Source organism: Patiria miniata, unplaced genomic scaffold, assembly GCF_015706575.1.
Source record: "Patiria miniata isolate m_02_andy unplaced genomic scaffold, ASM1570657v1 HiC_scaffold_9, whole genome shotgun sequence".
Classification (NCBI taxonomy): Eukaryota; Metazoa; Echinodermata; class Asteroidea; order Valvatida; family Asterinidae; genus Patiria; species Patiria miniata.
Genome location: NW_024037076.1, coordinates 8187049 through 8207144, shown reverse-complemented (window position 1 = coordinate 8207144; position 20096 = coordinate 8187049). Strand labels below are relative to the sequence as shown.

General features: G+C 41.1%; 1 protein-coding gene across 1 annotated transcript in view; it reads left to right on the top strand.

Annotated features, from left to right (window-relative positions):
* The first annotated feature begins 4825 nt into the window (after window positions 1-4825).
* The window catches only part of LOC119720394 (lymphocyte antigen 75-like), a 56406-nt gene continuing 41135 nt past the window's right edge, over window positions 4826-20096 (top strand). Inside the window, exons 1-7 of the mRNA XM_038190059.1 lie at window positions 4826-4868; window positions 12180-12352; window positions 14124-14239; window positions 15884-16011; window positions 16737-16957; window positions 18109-18200; window positions 19450-19553. Coding sequence (XP_038045987.1) covers window positions 4826-4868; window positions 12180-12352; window positions 14124-14239; window positions 15884-16011; window positions 16737-16957; window positions 18109-18200; window positions 19450-19553 — 877 coding nt within the window. The remainder of the gene's footprint in view (window positions 4869-12179; window positions 12353-14123; window positions 14240-15883; window positions 16012-16736; window positions 16958-18108; window positions 18201-19449; window positions 19554-20096) is intronic.

The window sequence follows — 20096 nt, the reverse complement described above, 5'->3', positions numbered from 1 at the left end:
CCTTTTTGTCTTATACTTTCGAACTTGGGTCTTATACCCTCTTATATCTTGGGTTTAAATAAACATTATCCTCCGGGTTTTTTTTCGAATCGTGAGTGATGAAGTTTCAAAGAGAAGATAGTTCAGGAAGGCAGTGTGGAACGCTAAAGCCTCTATAGATGGATTGCGTTCGGCAGTTATCTTGGAGGTTTGCCTTGTTATATTAAGTCATAAACAATGAATGCACGAGACGTCTACCCATCCATATATCTTGAATACAAGCACACACCCACACACGTTTGTTTATGGTGTAAATCGAGGATTTTCTCTAGTTCCTCTTTCCCTTTCCTTAGTTTGTACTCTTATTTTTTCGCAACAGCTCTCATTGGTTTTGTACACGTTTTCTAATCGAGGTCGTCCTCGAATTGGTTCCTGTCCTCGATTCATCGATAATGTGGCACGTGTGTGTCCTCGATTTACACCATAAACAAACGCAAGATGACTACAGTGCCATTATAGAGTAGCCTATCACCATAAGAGTATAGATTGTTGGGCCAATTACATGTATCTATATTAGGGTGAAAGGTTAGTCTATATGCCTCCCTCCAGATCTTCTTCCACATTTACAAGTCCTCGAGAACAGTGGTGACGTTTAGTTTATCCCTCCGTACTAAGACTACTTTAATTTGCCACCACTTCAATCCGCTGGACGTCAGACAGATACGATCCTTTACCTTTACACCCTCTCCAACTGACCCAAGCAGATCCCGTAGCTTTTCAGGCCTTTCCCCCACACGCCCAGACACCTTATCAACCCTCACCGCACTCTGATGACCCTTGGTTATTTCATCTTATAATCAAGGCCTATTGACATTTGGCTTGACTGAAAAGACTGAAAATTTAATACTCGTTTGTTACTGCTGAGTTCAGGGTTTTGTTTGTGTCAATAAGGCCAAAAAAAAGGTCAGTCTCTGGTCAGCGCGCGTCGATTTTAATTATCCGCGTCAATCTTTCTTTTTTTTTCCAAAATGTTCCGCGGTAGCTCCAACAGCGCTCTTTATTGCTGCACCTTCTCATTTTTTTTTACCAAAGAGCACCAAGGAATGGGAAATTGCACCAAGGCAAATGATCGAGAGCACCAAGGCAAATTATGGCGGACACCAATGTACATGAGGACACCAAAAAAGCAAAATAGTACCCCACCTTGTCTGTACAATCCAAGCTTGAGGGAAAAAAAAGAAAGGAAAAAAAGCCAGATCGCCGCATCAAATCCGGAACTTTGGTCTGACCAGAGACCGAATACTTTTTTTTTTTGGTCTAATGCACATTTTCTGCATGTAATAGCTTTGTATGCATGCTCCAATTCTTCTCAGAATGCCTCATCGACCTATATTTTAACATATTCACCGCCCAGCAACTTTTACCAACCACTTTTCACCAGACATTCTGAATCTGTGATGAAAAGAACTGCATGACCCTGGCGTAATATTTAGGCCAACCACCGATTGGTCAACGGTAACTACTTTTGAACCAAATGAAAGAACTCGAATTGTAGAACTTGATGTACGTGGTATTATCACGAACGTATACGTATTACGGAATACCAATTCTTTATGTCCCCATGTCACACCCACATCTTGGTCTTCCTAGAAATCCAAACCTCGAAGAAAAAATAACATAACCTTAAACCATGTGGTGATTTTACTTCGGCGACGTAAGCTGTTTTACGCTTGCGTGTTATGATCAATACCCAAACAGGATTCATATTGAATAATCATGCCTTATTTACATTTGACTGAAAAGACTGAATTTAATACTCGTTTGCTACTGCTGAGTTCAAAGTTTTTTTCGTGTCATTAATGACATTGCCTGCGTCATATGTTCTGAAGGATGCCAGGATATATATATGTTTCTCTACCGTGATGCAGGATGCGATACCAGGGTTATAACCCCCCCCCAAAAAAAAAACGTAGAGTAAAACCCTCAATGAAAGAAAATGGTAAAAAAAAAAACTGATAATGGGAAACAGATCTCCCATCCCAGTAATTTACTTGAACTATAGTTCAGCATAACAGGTCGGGTTGAAGGGCTACCAGACATGTTTCTATAGCTTGGTTTATCCACTGCGGACCCCACTGCTATGATTGTAGAATGAGGTTAACTTAATGAAGTGACGATTTGAATCTAGTGTACAAACATACAACTGAACTTGAGCTGGACTTTCTTCATCGTTACCTCTTCACATCTTTGGGCTGTTGAGAGGAATCTCTGGTTTTGTAACCAAAGCAGTCACAATGCCCGATCTGAAAAGCTCTAAGTTGCAGTACGATTCCCAAGGTGGTTGAGTACATTGTCTCCGAATCTCATTCAAATAAACTCGCAGCATGTTGCAGTGAAAGACTCCCAAGACACCCTACGCATTATGGGCCTGATGTTGCCAAATGGTTTGGCAACGAAAAATCACATGTAGAATACCGTCGCGATATTCTGAACATCACACAGTTTGTCAATCCAACTTACCTGCTACCAAGAATGAACAAAAAAGCAAGACAGACCGGCAGGTGCCCTTGCTTCTAGAAGCACACCCCTTCATCATGAGCGGCATGGCTTTCTGTTTTGCCCCTGCCCCATGCTCAGTGTACAGGCAAATGCATACCGCAGGATTAATAAATCTTTGAACCCATATGTTAAAATTTAATATGCAACAAAAAGACGATGAATGAACCACTTTTAAGTAACATAGACACGACTGATAAGAGTATTTGAGTTGCGCTAAAGTCTTTATTCCAACACAAAAGACAGGAAGAAGACAAATTGACGGGGATCAATGGAGGGAACACGATTGTTCAGAGGACCGTCACATGGACGTGACTCGGTTTACAGTTGACTCTTTTGAATGCAGTTCACGACCCTTGTATTATTGGTGAGGGACCTATATTTGTCTTCTGCATCTCTAGAACAAGATTAACTTGTGGGGTGAATAATTGTAAGGGAAACAAAGGCACAGCATGTAAGGCCGTCGTATACCTTTGCTCCAATTTTTCTCAGAATGCGTCATCGACCTATATTTTTACATGTTCACCGCCCAGCAACTTTACTCTGCCACTTGTCACCAGATATTCTAAATCTGTGATGAAAAGGATTGGATGACCCTGGAGTATTATCTAGGCCAACCATTGATTAGTTCTTTAACTCTCGAACCAAATGAAAGTAATGTATATTCTTCAGCCTCGAGTTATAGAATTTGATGTACGTGATATGATCACGAGCGTATACCTGTTACGAAAACAAACGCTTTATGTCCCCATGTCACCTCTAGGTCTCCGTAGAAAGTCAAACTTCGAAGACAACATGAACTACCTAAAACCAGGTGGTATTTTTTACTTGTATATGGTGGTATTAGTGACGTGATGTTCTGTATTTGCGCATGCGTGTTATGGTCAATACCCAAACAAGATGCAGAAAAAATTGCCGACCGAAATGCTTTTCACTAAAATTACTTGCAATCTGGACCTGTTTCATGATTGCGTTGAACAAGGGCGTCGCGGGGGGGGGGGGGCAAAGGGAAAGGGGATGCTTTCCCGCCCCCCCCCCCCCCCCCCCCCCCCCCCCCCCCATCCCCACCCCGCTGGAAAAGACAGGGGGAAGAAAACACGAAAAACAGGAGGGGAAAAAAAGAAAGGAAAAAGAGGTGTGAAGTAATATATATTTGCTATTAATTAAATTTAATACACATTTAACAAACTGGGCGTCTGCAGGGTGTCAATGGAGGTAGGGTGGGAAAATGTCCCCCGCCCACCCTCGAAAAAAAATGATAAATTTAGAATATGTTAGAGAAGGTAGGGGGCCCCTACTGCCGACGCCCATTACGTTGAAGACGATGTTTACTGTTACAGCCAACTATTTAAATATTTGTGCTTGTCCCATAGGGGCCACCGTACACATCTGCACCCCGCTCACTGACTGGCTCACTGACTTTCAATTAAGAGTTAGACTTGCTTACTATGCCACACCTTGGCCTGAAAGTTTGAAAAATAGGAGGGCCCCGTTAAGCCAATGCATGGGCTAAATCCAACCCATTCTGTAGGCTACAACATGAAAAGACTCAGTCAATACCTACTCAGAATCGCTTGAATGTACTGTGTTCGCTTTGCAACCAGCTTATGTACTTGGTGTGTCTTGTTTAATTAAAACAGATGAAAAAGAACAATCGAGACTTGAAGATTACCGATGCATGGTAATACTTACAGAGTTCAAACTCAAATATAATCGATTAATCAATTAACTGGTAGACTATAATTGGCTATGTTTGGTAATTTGATGCAGTCACCGCTCATCCAATCTGTATACAGTCAACAATAGACGAAAAGACAAACACTTCTCTGGCACTCGCAATATGAAATTTGTCCCCACAGATAACTGTAGGGAAAGAAAGATAACACAATCTACGTTGTTTGTTTAACTCCTACAGATTACACTACAATTTGGAACCTATCAGGCCAATTGGATCGCACCAAGTTGTCCTCATTTTTGGTATGCAAATACGTTGACGATGTATATAAACAAATTAGTCCGTGTTCGGGGGAGGGTACCAGTCGTTACAGACTCTAAACGTGGCAAATAGAATAGTGGGGAAAAGTTCAATGGATTTTGAGCCCCTCGCTAATTATTAAACATTAACTAAACTTCGGGTCTTTTTAAGTGAAGTTAGTTTAGATAGCCAGCCATACCGGCTTGGTCCTACAGGCGGCACTGACGTGATACGCCCCCGGAGAAGCTAGCTGGTCTCTGGATCACTTCTTGTTTCCTTGAGAAGGTCTGGCTGAACCGTAGGCTGAAAGTAACAATGCAGCTGCAAATTCTTGTGATCGGTGCCCTTCTGGCGATAGGTAAGACTTATAAACATTTGAGCTGCTCCGGCAAAAAAAAAAATAACTGAATAAAATAAAATAAAAATCCAAATGTTATGTTTTCGAAGTGTTTTAATTTACATTTTATTAATGGTCTTTGGCCACAGCAGTTAAAATTGTTCTAAGAAGAAACAAACGCTTAAATGAGCTATAATACATTCTTGGATCGTTTTTTCCCCTGCAGATTGTGCGGCGTGTACGCGTAGTATGTCTGTGTAAAACGGTGTAAAGCTCTTCCTTTTTGACAACTTCTCTAAAATCCAATTGTTGTTTCGTCTTTAATGCCTGTTTAAGTCGTGCAACCCACATCAACCATCGATATTTCCCAATGCGTCTATTTTAAAACCATGGCGAGGCTGTGGCCCCGTTTCTAGGGGAGGGGCAATTTGTTCCCTGTAAATGGTATGGGTAAATATATATGTATGACTTTTCAAACAATATCATGTTCTCCATCATCGAATTCTTAGCGGCCATGAACAGGGAGCTTTGGGTATCCCTTGGTTACGCCTCTGTTATGGGTCACAATGTACTGATTATTTCAATTGGGTGCATACTTATGTTCCCCAATACTGATGTTCCCCAACCATAACGCTAACCTTATCCCTACCCCTAACCACAGCCGCAACCCCAACCCCAATACCGATATTCCCCTAAGTCCTTGGGGTTAAACCCCAAGGACTTAGGGGAATATCGGTATTGGGAACAGAGGTATTGGGGAACATCGGGTAGACCCAATTTTCAATGTGGGTGGATAAGAAATCCGGAGCACAATATGTCCAGGAAAAAATTGGATTTGCTTTGATTTTGGTATCGTTTATAATTAACGAGACAGACGATGGCGATATTTGGTCTTCTGAAACCAGACCCAGATTACGCAATAGGCACAGTAGGCACCGTGTCTAGGGCCCACGAAAAATTCGGGGGCCTACGAACAATTTGGGGGCCTACGAAACCTTGGGGGCTACGAAAATATCGCAGTGTGCCATACATAAGCCTACTCACACACACACACACGCAGAGAAAAGTTTTTTTAAAAAGGTTTAGGGTCTCTCTCAGAATTTTCGATTTCACCAACTGACACTGTACAACATGTATGCATAGGCCCTACGTATAAAATGTACGTTTAATGTCCGTCGTTCTGAAGCACGGTGCCAACCATGGGCGTCGATCAGTGGGGAACGTCCCTGAAAAGTAGCCTACCTTTGATTCTTTATAGCTCAGAACAGCTGATTTAATGACTCAAAACTCGAAAAAGACGTTTGATAAGGATTTTGTGCTAAAACTTTAGCAGTAGCCAGAAATTGCCTCAGATCGCACCACAGGGCGCCTAGAATCCAATTTTTTCAGGGGCCATTAAGCGGGCCCAGACCCCACGCCGTTTAGGCTACGCACTCGCATAATTAGTACTGATCAAGATACACATGTACATGTATGTACCACCCCCACTTTTGAGAAGCTTTTCGGATGTCCACGGCCGGGATTTGGTCAGCCCCCATCCCCCCCCCACCCCCACCTTCGCCGGCACAGATTTACGCCACTGGCCGTCATTGTACTCGCGTGGTCACGAGTCTATTCATGCCATCGGCTGACGTTAATGTGACATGGTATTAATAATGGCATCATTCCCTAGACTTAGCGTAAGTACAAGAAAAGATGAATTTTCCCAAGCGAGCTCAGAAATTAGACGAACAAAATTCCCTCGTAAATATTTGTAAACGGGTCAGTAGTTTGATATAAATATAATGAGGTAAGGGAAACTTGCTAGAAATTCACTCAATCAGCGCGATATGTCAGTGCCGGCCAAAAGACGCGCGACGCGAGACAATTGGTGAGACAGAATAAGGACGAGCTTGGTAAGGTTAATTGCTCATAGTGACTCTGAATAGTTATCTGCTCGGTACGTAAGAATGATTGTAGAAAAAAGTTACGTAACAGCGTTCATGTGTATAGCGCGATACTGATGCATCTTTCGTGCAGCTTTGAAACACAAAGTAACTCTCCCACTGCGGAAATAAGGATTATGTTTTAAACGCAAAGAAAAGCACCTTAACTGAAACAGCCTAGTTGTTAAGCTGTCTGGCAGCGGACCCAGGGTTAGGGGTTCGAACCCGCTTGGTGGCATTTTTTGTTTTTCGATATCGGCGCGGTTCTGTCATTTAAGAGTATTGATTTCCCGCCGTCAATCACCAACAGCAGTTAGCTCGGTCGGTCGGTAAGCTGACTCACAAGTTGGGACTGTCTGCGAAGTCCAGGTTGGCATCTGCGTATAGGTACGGGGTTCTTTTGCTGACTCGGCAGCAAGGCTTAGGGTGCCACCTCGTTTCCTCCCTTTATGGTGCCTGACTTTTGAGTTACATGGATGGACAGGGAAGGAGGTGTGGTGGGCCGGGTACCGAGTCCCAGAAGAGTTCTATATGGAAGTCGGTAAGGGGCTCATTGAGTTAGGGTCATAAGTCCGACTCCTGAAGACTTGGCCATCGCCACATAACTTTTTGTTTTATTTTCTTTCTCTTCTATCGGAGGACAATTGCAAGAATAATTAATTTATTATAATGAGAGCTTGTACTGTAATCGTTCGAATTTAATTTATAAAATTGCTCGAAAATACAAAATTCAATCCAGCTATAATGTTTTTATTTCATTGTCGCACAACTGCATGTACATGCTCGTACCTTTGTGCATACCTTGTTCAGGCCTGTTCCCTAATTCCAGACTGCAGGGGGGGGGGGGTCTTTGAATCCTATTTAGTGGCATTTTTTGTATGAGAGCGCGAAGCTCTGAAGGCGTGGGGTCCGGGGACACTGAGAGCCCTGGGAAATGTTTGGATTGCTGATGCTCTGTGGCGCAAATATCAAAATTGTAGCTTGACTCTCTATCGAAATATGGCCTCGTTATTTTGAGTCGTCACTAATAAGAATCAGCTCAATTCGTAACTGCCTGGGAGCGAGCACGTGCTTGTGTTTTGCACAGCTGCAGCTGTCAACCCCCGTATGTGAAGCGACTTCGCGCGGCAGCTTGTGCCGACATGACAGAATGTATATACAATCTTTTGCCATGGGTTGCAGAACCTGATTTTAGCTATGCGGAGTTTTGATCAGCGGTGTTTGTTATTTACATTCTCCACTTTGTTCCTATTCCCTCTTCCTTTCCCCTTCCTTCTCCATTCTTCGGAACACTGGTGCCTAGGGCCTACGAAGCACTTAACCCGGGCCTGATGGGGGAGCAAAAACATGTGGGATTTCTTGACGTCCAAACGCAGGGCCTTTTATGCACCATGTGACACAAGGTAGCGCTGTCCAAGCCGGGAACGGACATAAAACGAAATCTGACGGGCCTGGACCCCTCCTGCCAAAAAAATTCCTGGATCCACCCCTGGCAGCCCTGGATTCCCCTCAGAAATTTAACCCTAATTGCGCCACTGGATATACACTTTCGACATGTTTTACTTAATAAAAATGCCTTTTTTTCTGCCCGTTATCAAAACCAATCCATGTATCACAATCAGGCACCCAGGGCAGCGGAACCGGGGGGGGTAGTGGCCCGGGAAATTTGAAACGAAAATTGGAGCTGATGTTTCCCAAAATACACTGGCTGGAGATAGGCATGGGCGTCGCAGGGGGGGGGGGTGTTAGGGGGCACTCCCCCCCCCCATAGCTACCCGACCCCATACCCTACCCACTGTTTGTTACAATTCGGAAAGACGTTTATTAAAAGTTTGTAAACGGAGGCAAAATATGGGCACTAATGTTATAGTCACGTGGTATTTACACATCTGAAATATGGTGTTCCATTATGTGCAATCGGCGACGCATTTTTAAGCTCTGGCAGGGATCATTTGGATAATGTCATGCAAGAGTTTCATTCAAGACGGCCAGAGCTTATTGTGCACTCGTACTTGTTATACTGATTCCACTTAGTGCACTTTACACTTGTAAATTGGAGTTGGATAACAGTGGTTACTGATAGCGACAATGTCAAGTGACAAAGGTTAACAAACCTCTTAACATTTGGAGATAAGAAACCTGTGCCTGGCTCTGTTCAATACCAAAGTCATTAAGATAGGACAACGCCATGCCTGAAACACACGCAGCTGAATCAGCAAGATCCCTATTAGTAATACATGTATTCCACTATTTCAACTATTCCACAACTCGTCCAAATCCTTAACGTTGGTATTTACGTGCTTTTTACAGGTTTTAATTTTTTTCGATCGAAATTTAAAGAAATATAATGTTCAGTAACTAAAAAAATTGCTTGCTTGTTTTTGAATACTGTTTTCATACAGTTTTTCTAAATTGGTTTTAAATGGCGCGCTCCAGTTCAGAAATTGCACACACTATATTCAGAACGAATTAGGAGCGTCCCGCTCTTAAATCAATAGTGGCAATTTATTATTTGATGACTTGTCATGGGCCAATTTCTTTCGTGTGATGTCTCATCGGAAAGCTCATAACTAAGGTAATGCCAGAAACTTATCAATTCAATTTGAAAATCTATTTTCCAAGGTGCCACACCCGAATAGCACGTTGAAATAACTTCTCTAACTATCTCCTATTCGCCACTCCTATATGGTGTATATATAATAGACATGAATAACTAGTTTTAAATACTTTGCTTCGATAGTTATGTAACTGTTTGATATTTTTTTCCTAGCAAGTTTTGTCCATCTGTAGAATTTGTACTTGTTTAACTAAGCCTGTTAAACTCTTTCTGTAATTGTATAATTTTTATCGTTGTAAAGTGACCCTTTCAGCTGGTGGTGGTCATTTTGCTGTTGTATGCCAATACATAAAATAAATATTTGATTTCACGTGGCCTCACAAAGCCTGCAGGTCATCCTGATAATATCCAGGTATAGGCACAAGTCATGTGAACCAAATTTCACGCAAAACACGGTGAGTAAAAAAAAAAAGAAACCCAAATGGCAGGACCAATTTTTGAAGTAGTTGTGCTTGTAGCACTTTCAAAATCTAGGATATGAAAGCCCAGTCCTGAAGCTTTTTATTTTAATACAAGAATCATTCGAATCAAGGTAAGTGTTCTTTCAGCAGAACCAAAACAATTCTATAGGAATGATAAGCTTTCATATCCTAAATCTGAAAGTGCTACAGACAAAACTTCATTCAAAATTGGTCTTGCAATTTGGGTTTCTTTTTTGTTTTACTCACCCAGTATTTACCTATTATGAACCAGCCTTATTGATGTTAAACATCGACCATAATTATCCCAGTTATGATACATTTGCGGATAATCGTTAGTTTGGTTGATATTTAAGGATATGCAGTGGCGTAGCCAGGAATTTTTCAGTGGGGGGGGGGGGGGGGGGGGCCGCTGGGGGGGGGGGGGCTGGAACATTTCATGGGGGGTCATGTAGATCAATGATAATTTTTTTAGAAACTCAAAATCTCAGTGTGGGGCGACGGGGGGGGGGGGGGGCGACAAGGTTTCATGGAGGGCTGCCCCCCCCCCCCCACTCCCCCCGTGGCTAGGCCACTGAGGATATGCCTTCGTTAACGATCTTCATAGACAAGGGTGACATTTATAAATGTTCAAAAGGAATGTTTAACATTTTCAAATGTTTATCCTCAGCAAATGTCACAGCCTAAAAAAGGTTCCTCATATCAAAAGGAAAGTCGAGTACTCGCGTTCCAGAAATGACGTGTACAAGTGTGTACACTTTTTGTTTTAACTTAAAATTGAAATGAATCACCATTAGGCCTGTAACAAATATTCTTAAATATTTTCATTCGCATCGGTATTTGAAAGATCTCGGCAGTTGTAGCCAAAAAGTGGAAATAGGGAGGGAACATTAGCAGGGGTACATTATCTTAATGTAAAGTGCATCCTTTACCACCACGAAATTGAAATTTCGTTTCAGCGCCAAAATACTTTGTATTAAACCAGTCGATTTTATTTTCATTGAAATTTGTGATTTGATTTTTAATATTGAAAAAAAAAACTCATCTGTGATTACAAATCTTGATATGGTCTCCTAAAAAAATCTGAAGCATTGAGTTGAAAAATTCCGTACCAAGACGTGCTAAGGGTTCCATTTGAAGTCGATATCGCTTCGGGTCCTTTATCTTTTTTTATCAGAAATTTCATCCTTTGAACTCAGTGTATCGGTTGGTACTAGGATTACGCCCACCGGCCAAAAATAGATAGTTCATGACGTCATTACAGTCAAAGGCTGCTGAATTTAAGCAGTATTGCTATATCGCCTACAACTTTCATTGACATTTACCTATTGTCTTCTAAAGCCATATATCGTAAAATTAAGAATACTTCGTAAAGTTATACCTCCGATTTTCACAAAATTCCATTTCACTTTTTTTTTCTTTCCCTCGCATTAAAACGTTTCTCAAGCGTCCATGCAACTTTTGTCGTGAGGGATAAGTGTGCATATTAAAAAACAAACCAAAAAAACGAGAAAAATATAAAAAATAATACAAGAAATATTTCGGAGGTAAAGGTAGGTTTCTTTCTTTTAGTTGACTGCGCATAATTTATATTGTGGGCTCGAATATGCAAATTTTATCATCATTCCGTACACAATTCACCGTTTTAAATTTATCTTTATGATAATGGAAGATGATCCTTGTTGATTTTATTGCCTTAGGTAATGGTTGTCATTTTTTAGAAAGCTGTTGCAACTTCGGGGGGATCATTGTCAAACAATCATAATCTTAGTTGGAGCCTGAAGTGGATTTCTCTTATCGTAGCAAGTTGTGCACGTGCTTGCTTTACTTCACAGGTCGTCATCCCATTGGTCGTTTCGTCCATCTTACGCTGGCAAAAGACTGGCGCCTGATTGGTCTATGAGGTTGAACGAACTCAAAACCCGCTAAAATTAGTCAGCGCCTATTTCTATTCGCACCATATCGTCTGCATAATGCACGCGCGTTTCTCCAAGTCCGAAACTTTTTTAGTGGCTGATCCAGGATTTTCCAAGGTGTGGGGGAGGCTTGGCCGGGTGATTGAAGTCCAAGACTTGGCAACGTCAGGTGTTTGAAGCGTTGTGTCAAAAAACATGCATTTGCCGTAGGCCTATTGGGTGATGACGTTATCGTCAAGGACATTTCCGATCTTTTCCCTATGATGTAAATAATTAACAATGATCGATCGGGTAGGGATGGTAAGCCGCGTACTCCTACCACTCCTTTCTTTGATCCGACCTTGAATTTATCACTTACACAATGGATTTTTTGAACGATCATGTTGCGGTTATTATATGTTTTTGTTTTATTAATCCTTTCGGGTATTTATTCTATTATTTCACCAATTGCACAGCAATTGCCGCTACTCCACCCATACCACAGTGCGGCGGCAGCTGGCAGCAGCTGTCCGGCACGGATCAGTGCTTCATGGTGGTTACCTCGCCGAAGAAGTGGACCGCTGCTCGGACTGATTGCCAAAAAAATAAACGTGGCGATCTAGCCATCATTCCCGACGCAACAACTTCGGTAGGTACCACCTACCCTAAACCAGACTATGCGGTTAGGGGAGGTCTTTTTAAAATCAAGATGTGGGCCCTTCAGCAAATGTGGCCCTAGCTTGGAAAACCAGCTCTAAGTCTCCTGACATCAAAAGGCAATTTCCAATATCATGAGCCTTTACTTGGAGCTGGGTTTTCCAAGCTAATTGCGACCTTAGCTCCAGTGTGGCCTGAATATTGCTGCGCACTCATATGGGGCTAGTTATAATGTGACGCTGAATGGGTCATTCTGTAAATTAAGGATCCAAAGTGTGACATTTTGTTCCTGTCCCTGTTACCTTGGTGCTTTGCAATTTACTATTCATAAATGCCTAAGACAGTTTACCCATTTCTATTAGTTGAGAGCCCGTCACGTGGCCGGTCTTAACGGATGATAAAGACCGTCTGGCTGGTCTTAAACACCATTCCAGTGTCACATGAAAGTTGGACTCCTATTAAATCCAGTGTCTTTACCATTTTATTACTTGAACGTTCACAATCCTCACTGAGGCATGCGCAATACTACCAGCGAGTCAGTATTTTCATGGTCTCAAATTCACAACGCACCGCCACATCTGCATTCTGTACATCGCGCGACGCGCGCCTATCTCCATAAAATAAGTTGTTTAAGACTTCTCGGCACGCCACTAAAGGGGTGCTTCGAAAAACATTAAGTAAAATTGTTGAACAAACTCGTTAGAGATTTGTAAATTTTTGACTTGTTTTGACTTTTGGACCGAAAGGTTTTGATTATTTGACCGAAAAGGTATATATGAATGGGAATGAATATGCGCTTGGTCGGTATTAAACACTATGTTTAACCGGTCAGAGTCCGGATGCTGATAATTACCCTCGCCTTCGGTTCGGGTAATTATCAGCATCCAAACCGCGCAGTAAACCGGTTTTAAACCGAGTGTTTAAGACCTCCCAAGCACACGTTTTTTGACCCAGTATCATCGAGAATGACTTCAAACGATATGGTAAGCAGTTTGCTATTCATAATCACTCCTGGAGGACAAATGCATTAAGGAGTGCATCAGAATCATAAAATCATGTCAGATGTACATGTAACAGTCACAGGAAAGTGGGCATCGGCCTGTTATATAAAAAAGAAAGATGCTGCATATTGCAATACAATTATGACATGCGGACACAATTTTCTGTACAAGGTGAGTAAAAAAAAAACGAACCCCAAATGTTGGGACCATTGTTTTAGTGTAGTTCTGCATGAAGCACTTTCTATAATATGATTCAATTCATAAGCTTTGTTTTAGTACAAAAATCATTCAAATCACTTATGTACTTTTCAAGTTACAGAATTTTAAACACAACCACCGTTTTAAGGTTCTGTCAACGGATCACAAAAAAAGTTCAGCGTTCTTTCAGCAAAACGAAAACAAATCACAAAAGGATGTTGTGTGCATTGTTTTCGTTTTGCTGAAAGAAAACACACCTTTTTTTTGTGATCCGTGGACAAAACTTTAAAACGGCGGTTGTGTTTAAAATTACGTAACTTCAAAAATACATAGGCGATTTGAATGATTCTTGTACTAAAAGAAAGCTTATGAATTGAGCTTTCATATCCTAGACTTTGAAAGTGCTCCATGCAAAACTTCACTAAAACATGGTTCAACATGTGGGTTTCGGATTTTTTTTTACTCACCCTGTAGTGTCCTCTTCGTACCTTACGCATGTATTCTCAAGTTCACCAACAAGTTATACATAGACATTTCTAAACAGTTTTTCATTTTCTCCCCTAGACCTTCATAAAAAATGTTCTCTCTGGAGCCACTGGTCAGTATTGGATCGGACTGCACGATGTTATCGCGGAGAACACTTTCAAATGGGTGGACGACACGCCACTGGGCAGTTGGAAGTAAGCGCATGCGCAAAAGCGCCAACCAAACATACTTTGCACTGTAGTTTTTGAGGGGCAGTAGTTACTTTTAAGACCCATCCTAAAGTCCCTGCAGCGGGATGCCCCGAAAGCTGACCCCAAAACAAACAGATAATACGAACAAACTGAAGATATTCACCATTATTATGGTTTAATCACAGACTAGTGGCAGTAAGCTTTCAATTTGGTATCTTGGATGCACTGCTCAGGCTGCAGGTCATGCGTCACAGAGTTCCATTGTTTAGTGAAAACCCTCCTGGGACAGTTTGGGCTAATGCACCCAGGCTATTAAAGGGAATAAACAACATTTGCAAACATCGAAAAATAAAACTACCAACTCTTTACGAAATACCTCACTAGGATGTAGGTAAATGACAGTCGAAAGCATCCTGTACAATTATGGCACCTGGTGTGAAGGCATTTTCAAGAAAATGGTATTGTTGTATAAATTTCCAACCTAACTATTTTTCAACTACTGCTCCAAATTCACCATTTCTTTTCAGTCCAAATTTTGTTTGCTTTTTGTCACATGTTTCATGAACAGGTGCAGGCCAGCTAGACTGGTTCCCTTACCTTACAATTTTCCGGCATCTATAAATTAGTCCATTTTATCTTTAGTGGAGTCAGGGAACCAGACTACTCCACCATTTGTGTTTTTCTTGTTTTTTTTCCCCGGCATTTTCGAACGCAAAACTTCAAACATGTCAGTTTAACAATATTTGATCTATTATAGTAACCCCTCAAATAGTTCATTTATGAAAATTACAGCAAAAGCCAATGATGTACATTCCCTTTAAGGCAGGTAGGTTACAGGACGTTTCTTATTATGAAAGCATGAACAAAACAGGCTTTCAATCAAAATGATGATCGTAATCGTTCAGGATTCAACACCTTAGCCAGGTTTATCGCCTTCCACATGACCACGTGTCCCCCACCACAAGAAAAGGGAAAAAAGCGATTCCTTAGAAGCGATTCCTTACAACAATGTGTCTGTTGGCTGAAGCATTACCTTGCCTGCCAAAGATTCCGGTAGGTATACAATTTCCGTGACTTTCAAAACTTTCGAGCTGCAGCACAAGGTTATCAATCGACAGATATAAAATAACTGTGTCTTGATCCTACTCGTCTTATGTCTGGATATGCTCGTGTTTTACACCAAACTGTCCTAGTAAGGTTTACACATACCTTTTTCAATACTTTGCAAATGAAGCTTAGTGATGCGTGACCATGCAGAATATGCAGTCAATGGAAAGCCTTACAGTCACAGTTTTTATGACAAGAGAATGAAAATATATTCTTATGTTTATGACTCACGTAACAGCTGGTGAAGGCCCGACTAAATGTTTCTTTCCGATTCGTGGCTCTGAAGAAAACTTTTCTTAAAGGGAAGTAAAAAAAAAAAATCTGATTTGTGAGGAAAAATGGCAGGAGAGAAAAGCATATAATCACAGTCACTTCTTTGATTTCAAATCATTGGAATAACTGAATATTGTGCGGGGCATTTTTAAGAATTTACATTGACATATGTGTAGGATGCAACCATATGCAATAACTAGGTGTTGTTTTATTACTATATATGATATAGTTGAGGGAAATTTTTAACACAATTTTTTTCGCACGCAGCAATTGGAATCCTGGAGAGCCCAATAATGTTGGAAATGAAGATTGTGCTGCTGTGTATGCTAGCTCAGCCAAATGGAACGATGACGGCTGTAGTAAGGCCAAACCGTACATCTGCAGTAAACTGTCCAGTAAGTGAACCCACAGATGCTTTGCATATATGCACACCGGGCCAGAGCACGGTCGATCCGGCTTCATCTTCTATACCCCAACAACAGTATTCGCCCAAACTACAGGTGGGACTGTAGTTGGGATCTTAACTGCAGTTCGGGCTGACCCAGCTATAGTTGGGACGATGTCATATAGTTGGGGTGTAACAGAGCTACATCGCACAAAATATTGCTGTACATTTTCTTTTGGCTGGACAAAAAAAAACCAGTCACAAATAAATACACATGTACATCACAAGGCACTTCAGGCAGAAACCGACATTGTATTTTGCCTAGTAAGCAAGTTTATTGATTAACCTGAGCTTTGCAAAATTGCAAATAATCGTGCTAAGTAGCTCTATTCACATTTCTGGTTGATGAATTGAGTCCAGTCGAGTCATTTTTGTTTATGTTTCACTACTTATAAAGGGGTACTGTCGTCCAGAATACAACCTTTGCATCTGAAAACACATCTCTAACAAACAAATATCAGACAGATGTAAAAGGTTTAACATTCATTCAACTTAAGGCTTGAACATTTGCAAAGTAGAACGGACTATGACACTTCGTCGGATGTAACCAATCAGAGCTTTTTTTTAAATATATTTTCTCTATAACACAAGACATTGTATTTGCGACCCAGGTCATCAGTAAAAATGTATACCTGCATTCTGGTGATCTCGTTTTTCTCCCCTTATTTCTGTCAGCTGTCCTCGCCGTATGCGACGAGTCCAATGGTTGGAGGAGTTACGACGGCAAGTGTTACCGGTTTGCGAGTGGCGCTGCAAAATGGAAGGATGCCGAGACCCAATGTGGGTTTTTCCAGGGGGGTCACATAGCATATATAAAGAAAACTGACGACCAAACCTTTCTGGACAACTTGCAGGTCACTCACTCAAGTAGTTACTGGATTGGATTGCAAGATAAGGTACGTCCACAATGAAAGGTTTTCCCGATTATTTTAACTCTTATATATCACACACATTCCTATTATCGATACTTTAATTTTGTCTCCGAACGTCGCCAAGCTTAATTCTCAATTTGAATTTCAAGTAAATGTGACTACATTTAATTTAAGGTCCATTAAAGTTCATTTTTTTAGCAAACCGATTCGTGCTGAATTCGTCAAATTCGTCCAGTGTAGCAATCGGCGTTGGATTGAAGCAACAAATTCGGGGTTTTTTTGTCATTCGTTTTAATTGTTTTCCATTTCGTTTCTGGTGACTTCAAACGTAGGATTAGAAAATGTACCCAATTTTTGGACTTCTTTGAAAAATTGTGCGCATTAATACAAATTGTAATTTCAACCTTATTGGTAAATAAAAGTATTGCTGTAGGTTTTGAATCTTCTCTTTCTGTGTGTTTCACAATTAACATTAGACTCGGGTATAGACCCTTCACAATATTGTGCTCTTTACCTACGGCACAAAAGTTAAACATTAAGTTCCGACACCTGCGTAATGTTGCTCTTTACAGACCTAACTCCTGTGGTTTTAAAAAAGGGGAAGGAGAAGGCCCCTTTCTCCCTCCAAAATTGTTCAAGATGGCCGCCAGCTTTTGTTTTTAAATGGATGCCACTGGAATCAGGAAATGACATACCAGCTTTATAGACCTTTCTTTTGTTTGTAAACATTGACGCCATTTTATAAGGACTGCCGCAAGGCACATACATTTAAGCCGGGGTTGGCCTTATATTTCCAGAAAACGTCCTCATTACGCCTTCAATACATAGTCAAAAGGCATGTGTGGAATATGTTGTAGGAGATTTCCAACCTAGTTAACTACGTACAGCTTTTAGTTTTCTTTCATAACTCTTCTTCATTTTTGCAGTGGTGAACCTTCCATAGTTTTGCAACCCAACCAAACGTAGAAAGGTCTATATGGGCTAGATGCAACAGACAAAGAGGCCAAAATGATGTCACTGTTTAAAATGTTTCTTAGGTTTTTTTTTCTTTTCTTTTTTAAAACAAAAAAGGAGGCGTGCCGGGACGCTAAACATTAGTGGTTTTTTATTTAGCCTTAATGATTATGCTTCTGTAAATAATTATGCTCGTTAACTTTGTTGGTAATTTTGAGCAGGCGAATGGAAACGACGGAGACTATCAATGGTCAGACGGGTCAACCTTTGACACGACTGTTAACAAATGGGGAAACAACCAGCCAAAAAACCAGTAAGAATGTTGGAATTATATACAGTCGTTTTCCTAGTTCCGGATTTTTCCTAGTTCGGATAGCTTTAAATACAAAGCTATATCTTCTAATTTGGTCTCCGATACTTTTTTTTCTCTGACGAAGTGCATTTTGAACAGAAACTTCTTGATACGATCTTTTTAATGAGATTTCTAGAGAAGGAATTTTGTCCAGATTTCTGACTCGCAATTTTGACATGTTTGGACGGCGTGTTAGAAAATCACGGGAGCTGCGAATCGACGATAAATTATCTTTCTTCTCTGTGCATCACTCAGACCGTGTGATTTCGGATATTTGTTAGTACTCAGTCCTATAAATTCTTGCATCGAATGTTTGGAAAATCAAAATAAATTGTAGAGTCTTTAATACACGAAAAATTAACTTATTCAACCGATCCAGAACGATGAAAAGTGGCATGGTTACTTTTGACGTCGTAAAGTCAAAGTTAAAAGAGCTGAAATTTGGAAAATTATTGTGTAGTATCCCCACTACTCCAGGTAAACTTTTTAACCAATGTCGCTTGAAATTGTTGATCAGCTAAGCCGAAAGCAACCTAAATGATGTATTCTATATGGAACTAGGGAACGACTGTATTGGTTCTTCTTATACGTAAAAAAAACAACTTGGAGTTTTTTATATTTTATTTTCTTTTTGGCGGGGGTAACAAAAATAACAGGCAGTGTTCTCTTTTAAAGAACAGTCACACAAGAGTTTCTGTTCACAATGTTCATTAATACAAATTTGGCAGCTTTTATGCAATGATTATGTATTTTTTTCGGGGGGGGGGAGGAACTGAGGGGTAGGATAAGGGTTCACACTGTTGTCCCATTTTCAAATCTTTTTTCGAAGGGGATGTGTGGTTTAAGTAAAAAAAAAAAAAACGAGTCGTCTGCATGCCTTTTTTTTTGGTTTCATGAATTTTAAAAAAATTGAGACGTGTTCGGGGCCATATCTCCCGTTTATGAACATTTTGTCAATAGACTAATTCGGCGAACAATATTAGAAGCCAATTTTTGTTTGGTGGAACCGTGCTCGCGCTTAGGTAGATTATGCACACACTAAGGGCTTCTTTCAGTATAGGTAACCGAAATGCCCACCCTCGCCTTTAAGAATACGCGTGTGAAAGTTTCAAAAATGGCTTCAAACTTTGTTCGCCGAATTTAGTCAAAAGATATCCATTTCCAACTTGTGTGAGTGTATAATGAATGTGTTTGTTTTGTGGTATCGCAGATGGTACGGTCAGGAAGGCGATTGTGGCTACGTCTCAACCTCAGGAACATGGGCCATCGATAAATGCACAGCAAAATATAAATATGTCTGCGAAATTCCTGAAGGTAGGGGAAACGCTTTAGCACACTTCTTTGAAAATATCACCAGAGGAGCGCTGAAGGGAAAAAAAAGGAAAATTTTAGCTGAACTTTTAATGAGTGAATTAATTTTACGAGACCAAAATCAAGTACTTGGGATATGGAATGCTATAGCATCAGTGGCGTAGCCAGGAATTTTTCAGTGGGGGGCGCTGTGGGGACTGAAACATTTCATGGGGGCGTCATGTAGATCAATGATAATTTTTTTAGAAACTCAAAATCTCAGTGGAGGGGGGGGGGCGACTGGGGGGGGGGACTGGACTGCTGTCGCCCCCCCCCCACGCCCTAACCCCTAACCCCTAACCCTAATGGTCACCAATCCCTTTTAGTTCTCTGGTCCCCTGCCCTAACCCTAACCCTAAGGACTGGGGAACATAAGGACTGGGGAACGGGTGTGTACCACCTATGTTCCCTGGGTCCCAAGTTCCCCGGTCCCTAACCCTAACCCTAACCATGCACTAACCCTAGGGGCGGACTGGGGAACATAGGGACTGGGGAACACTGGGTGGA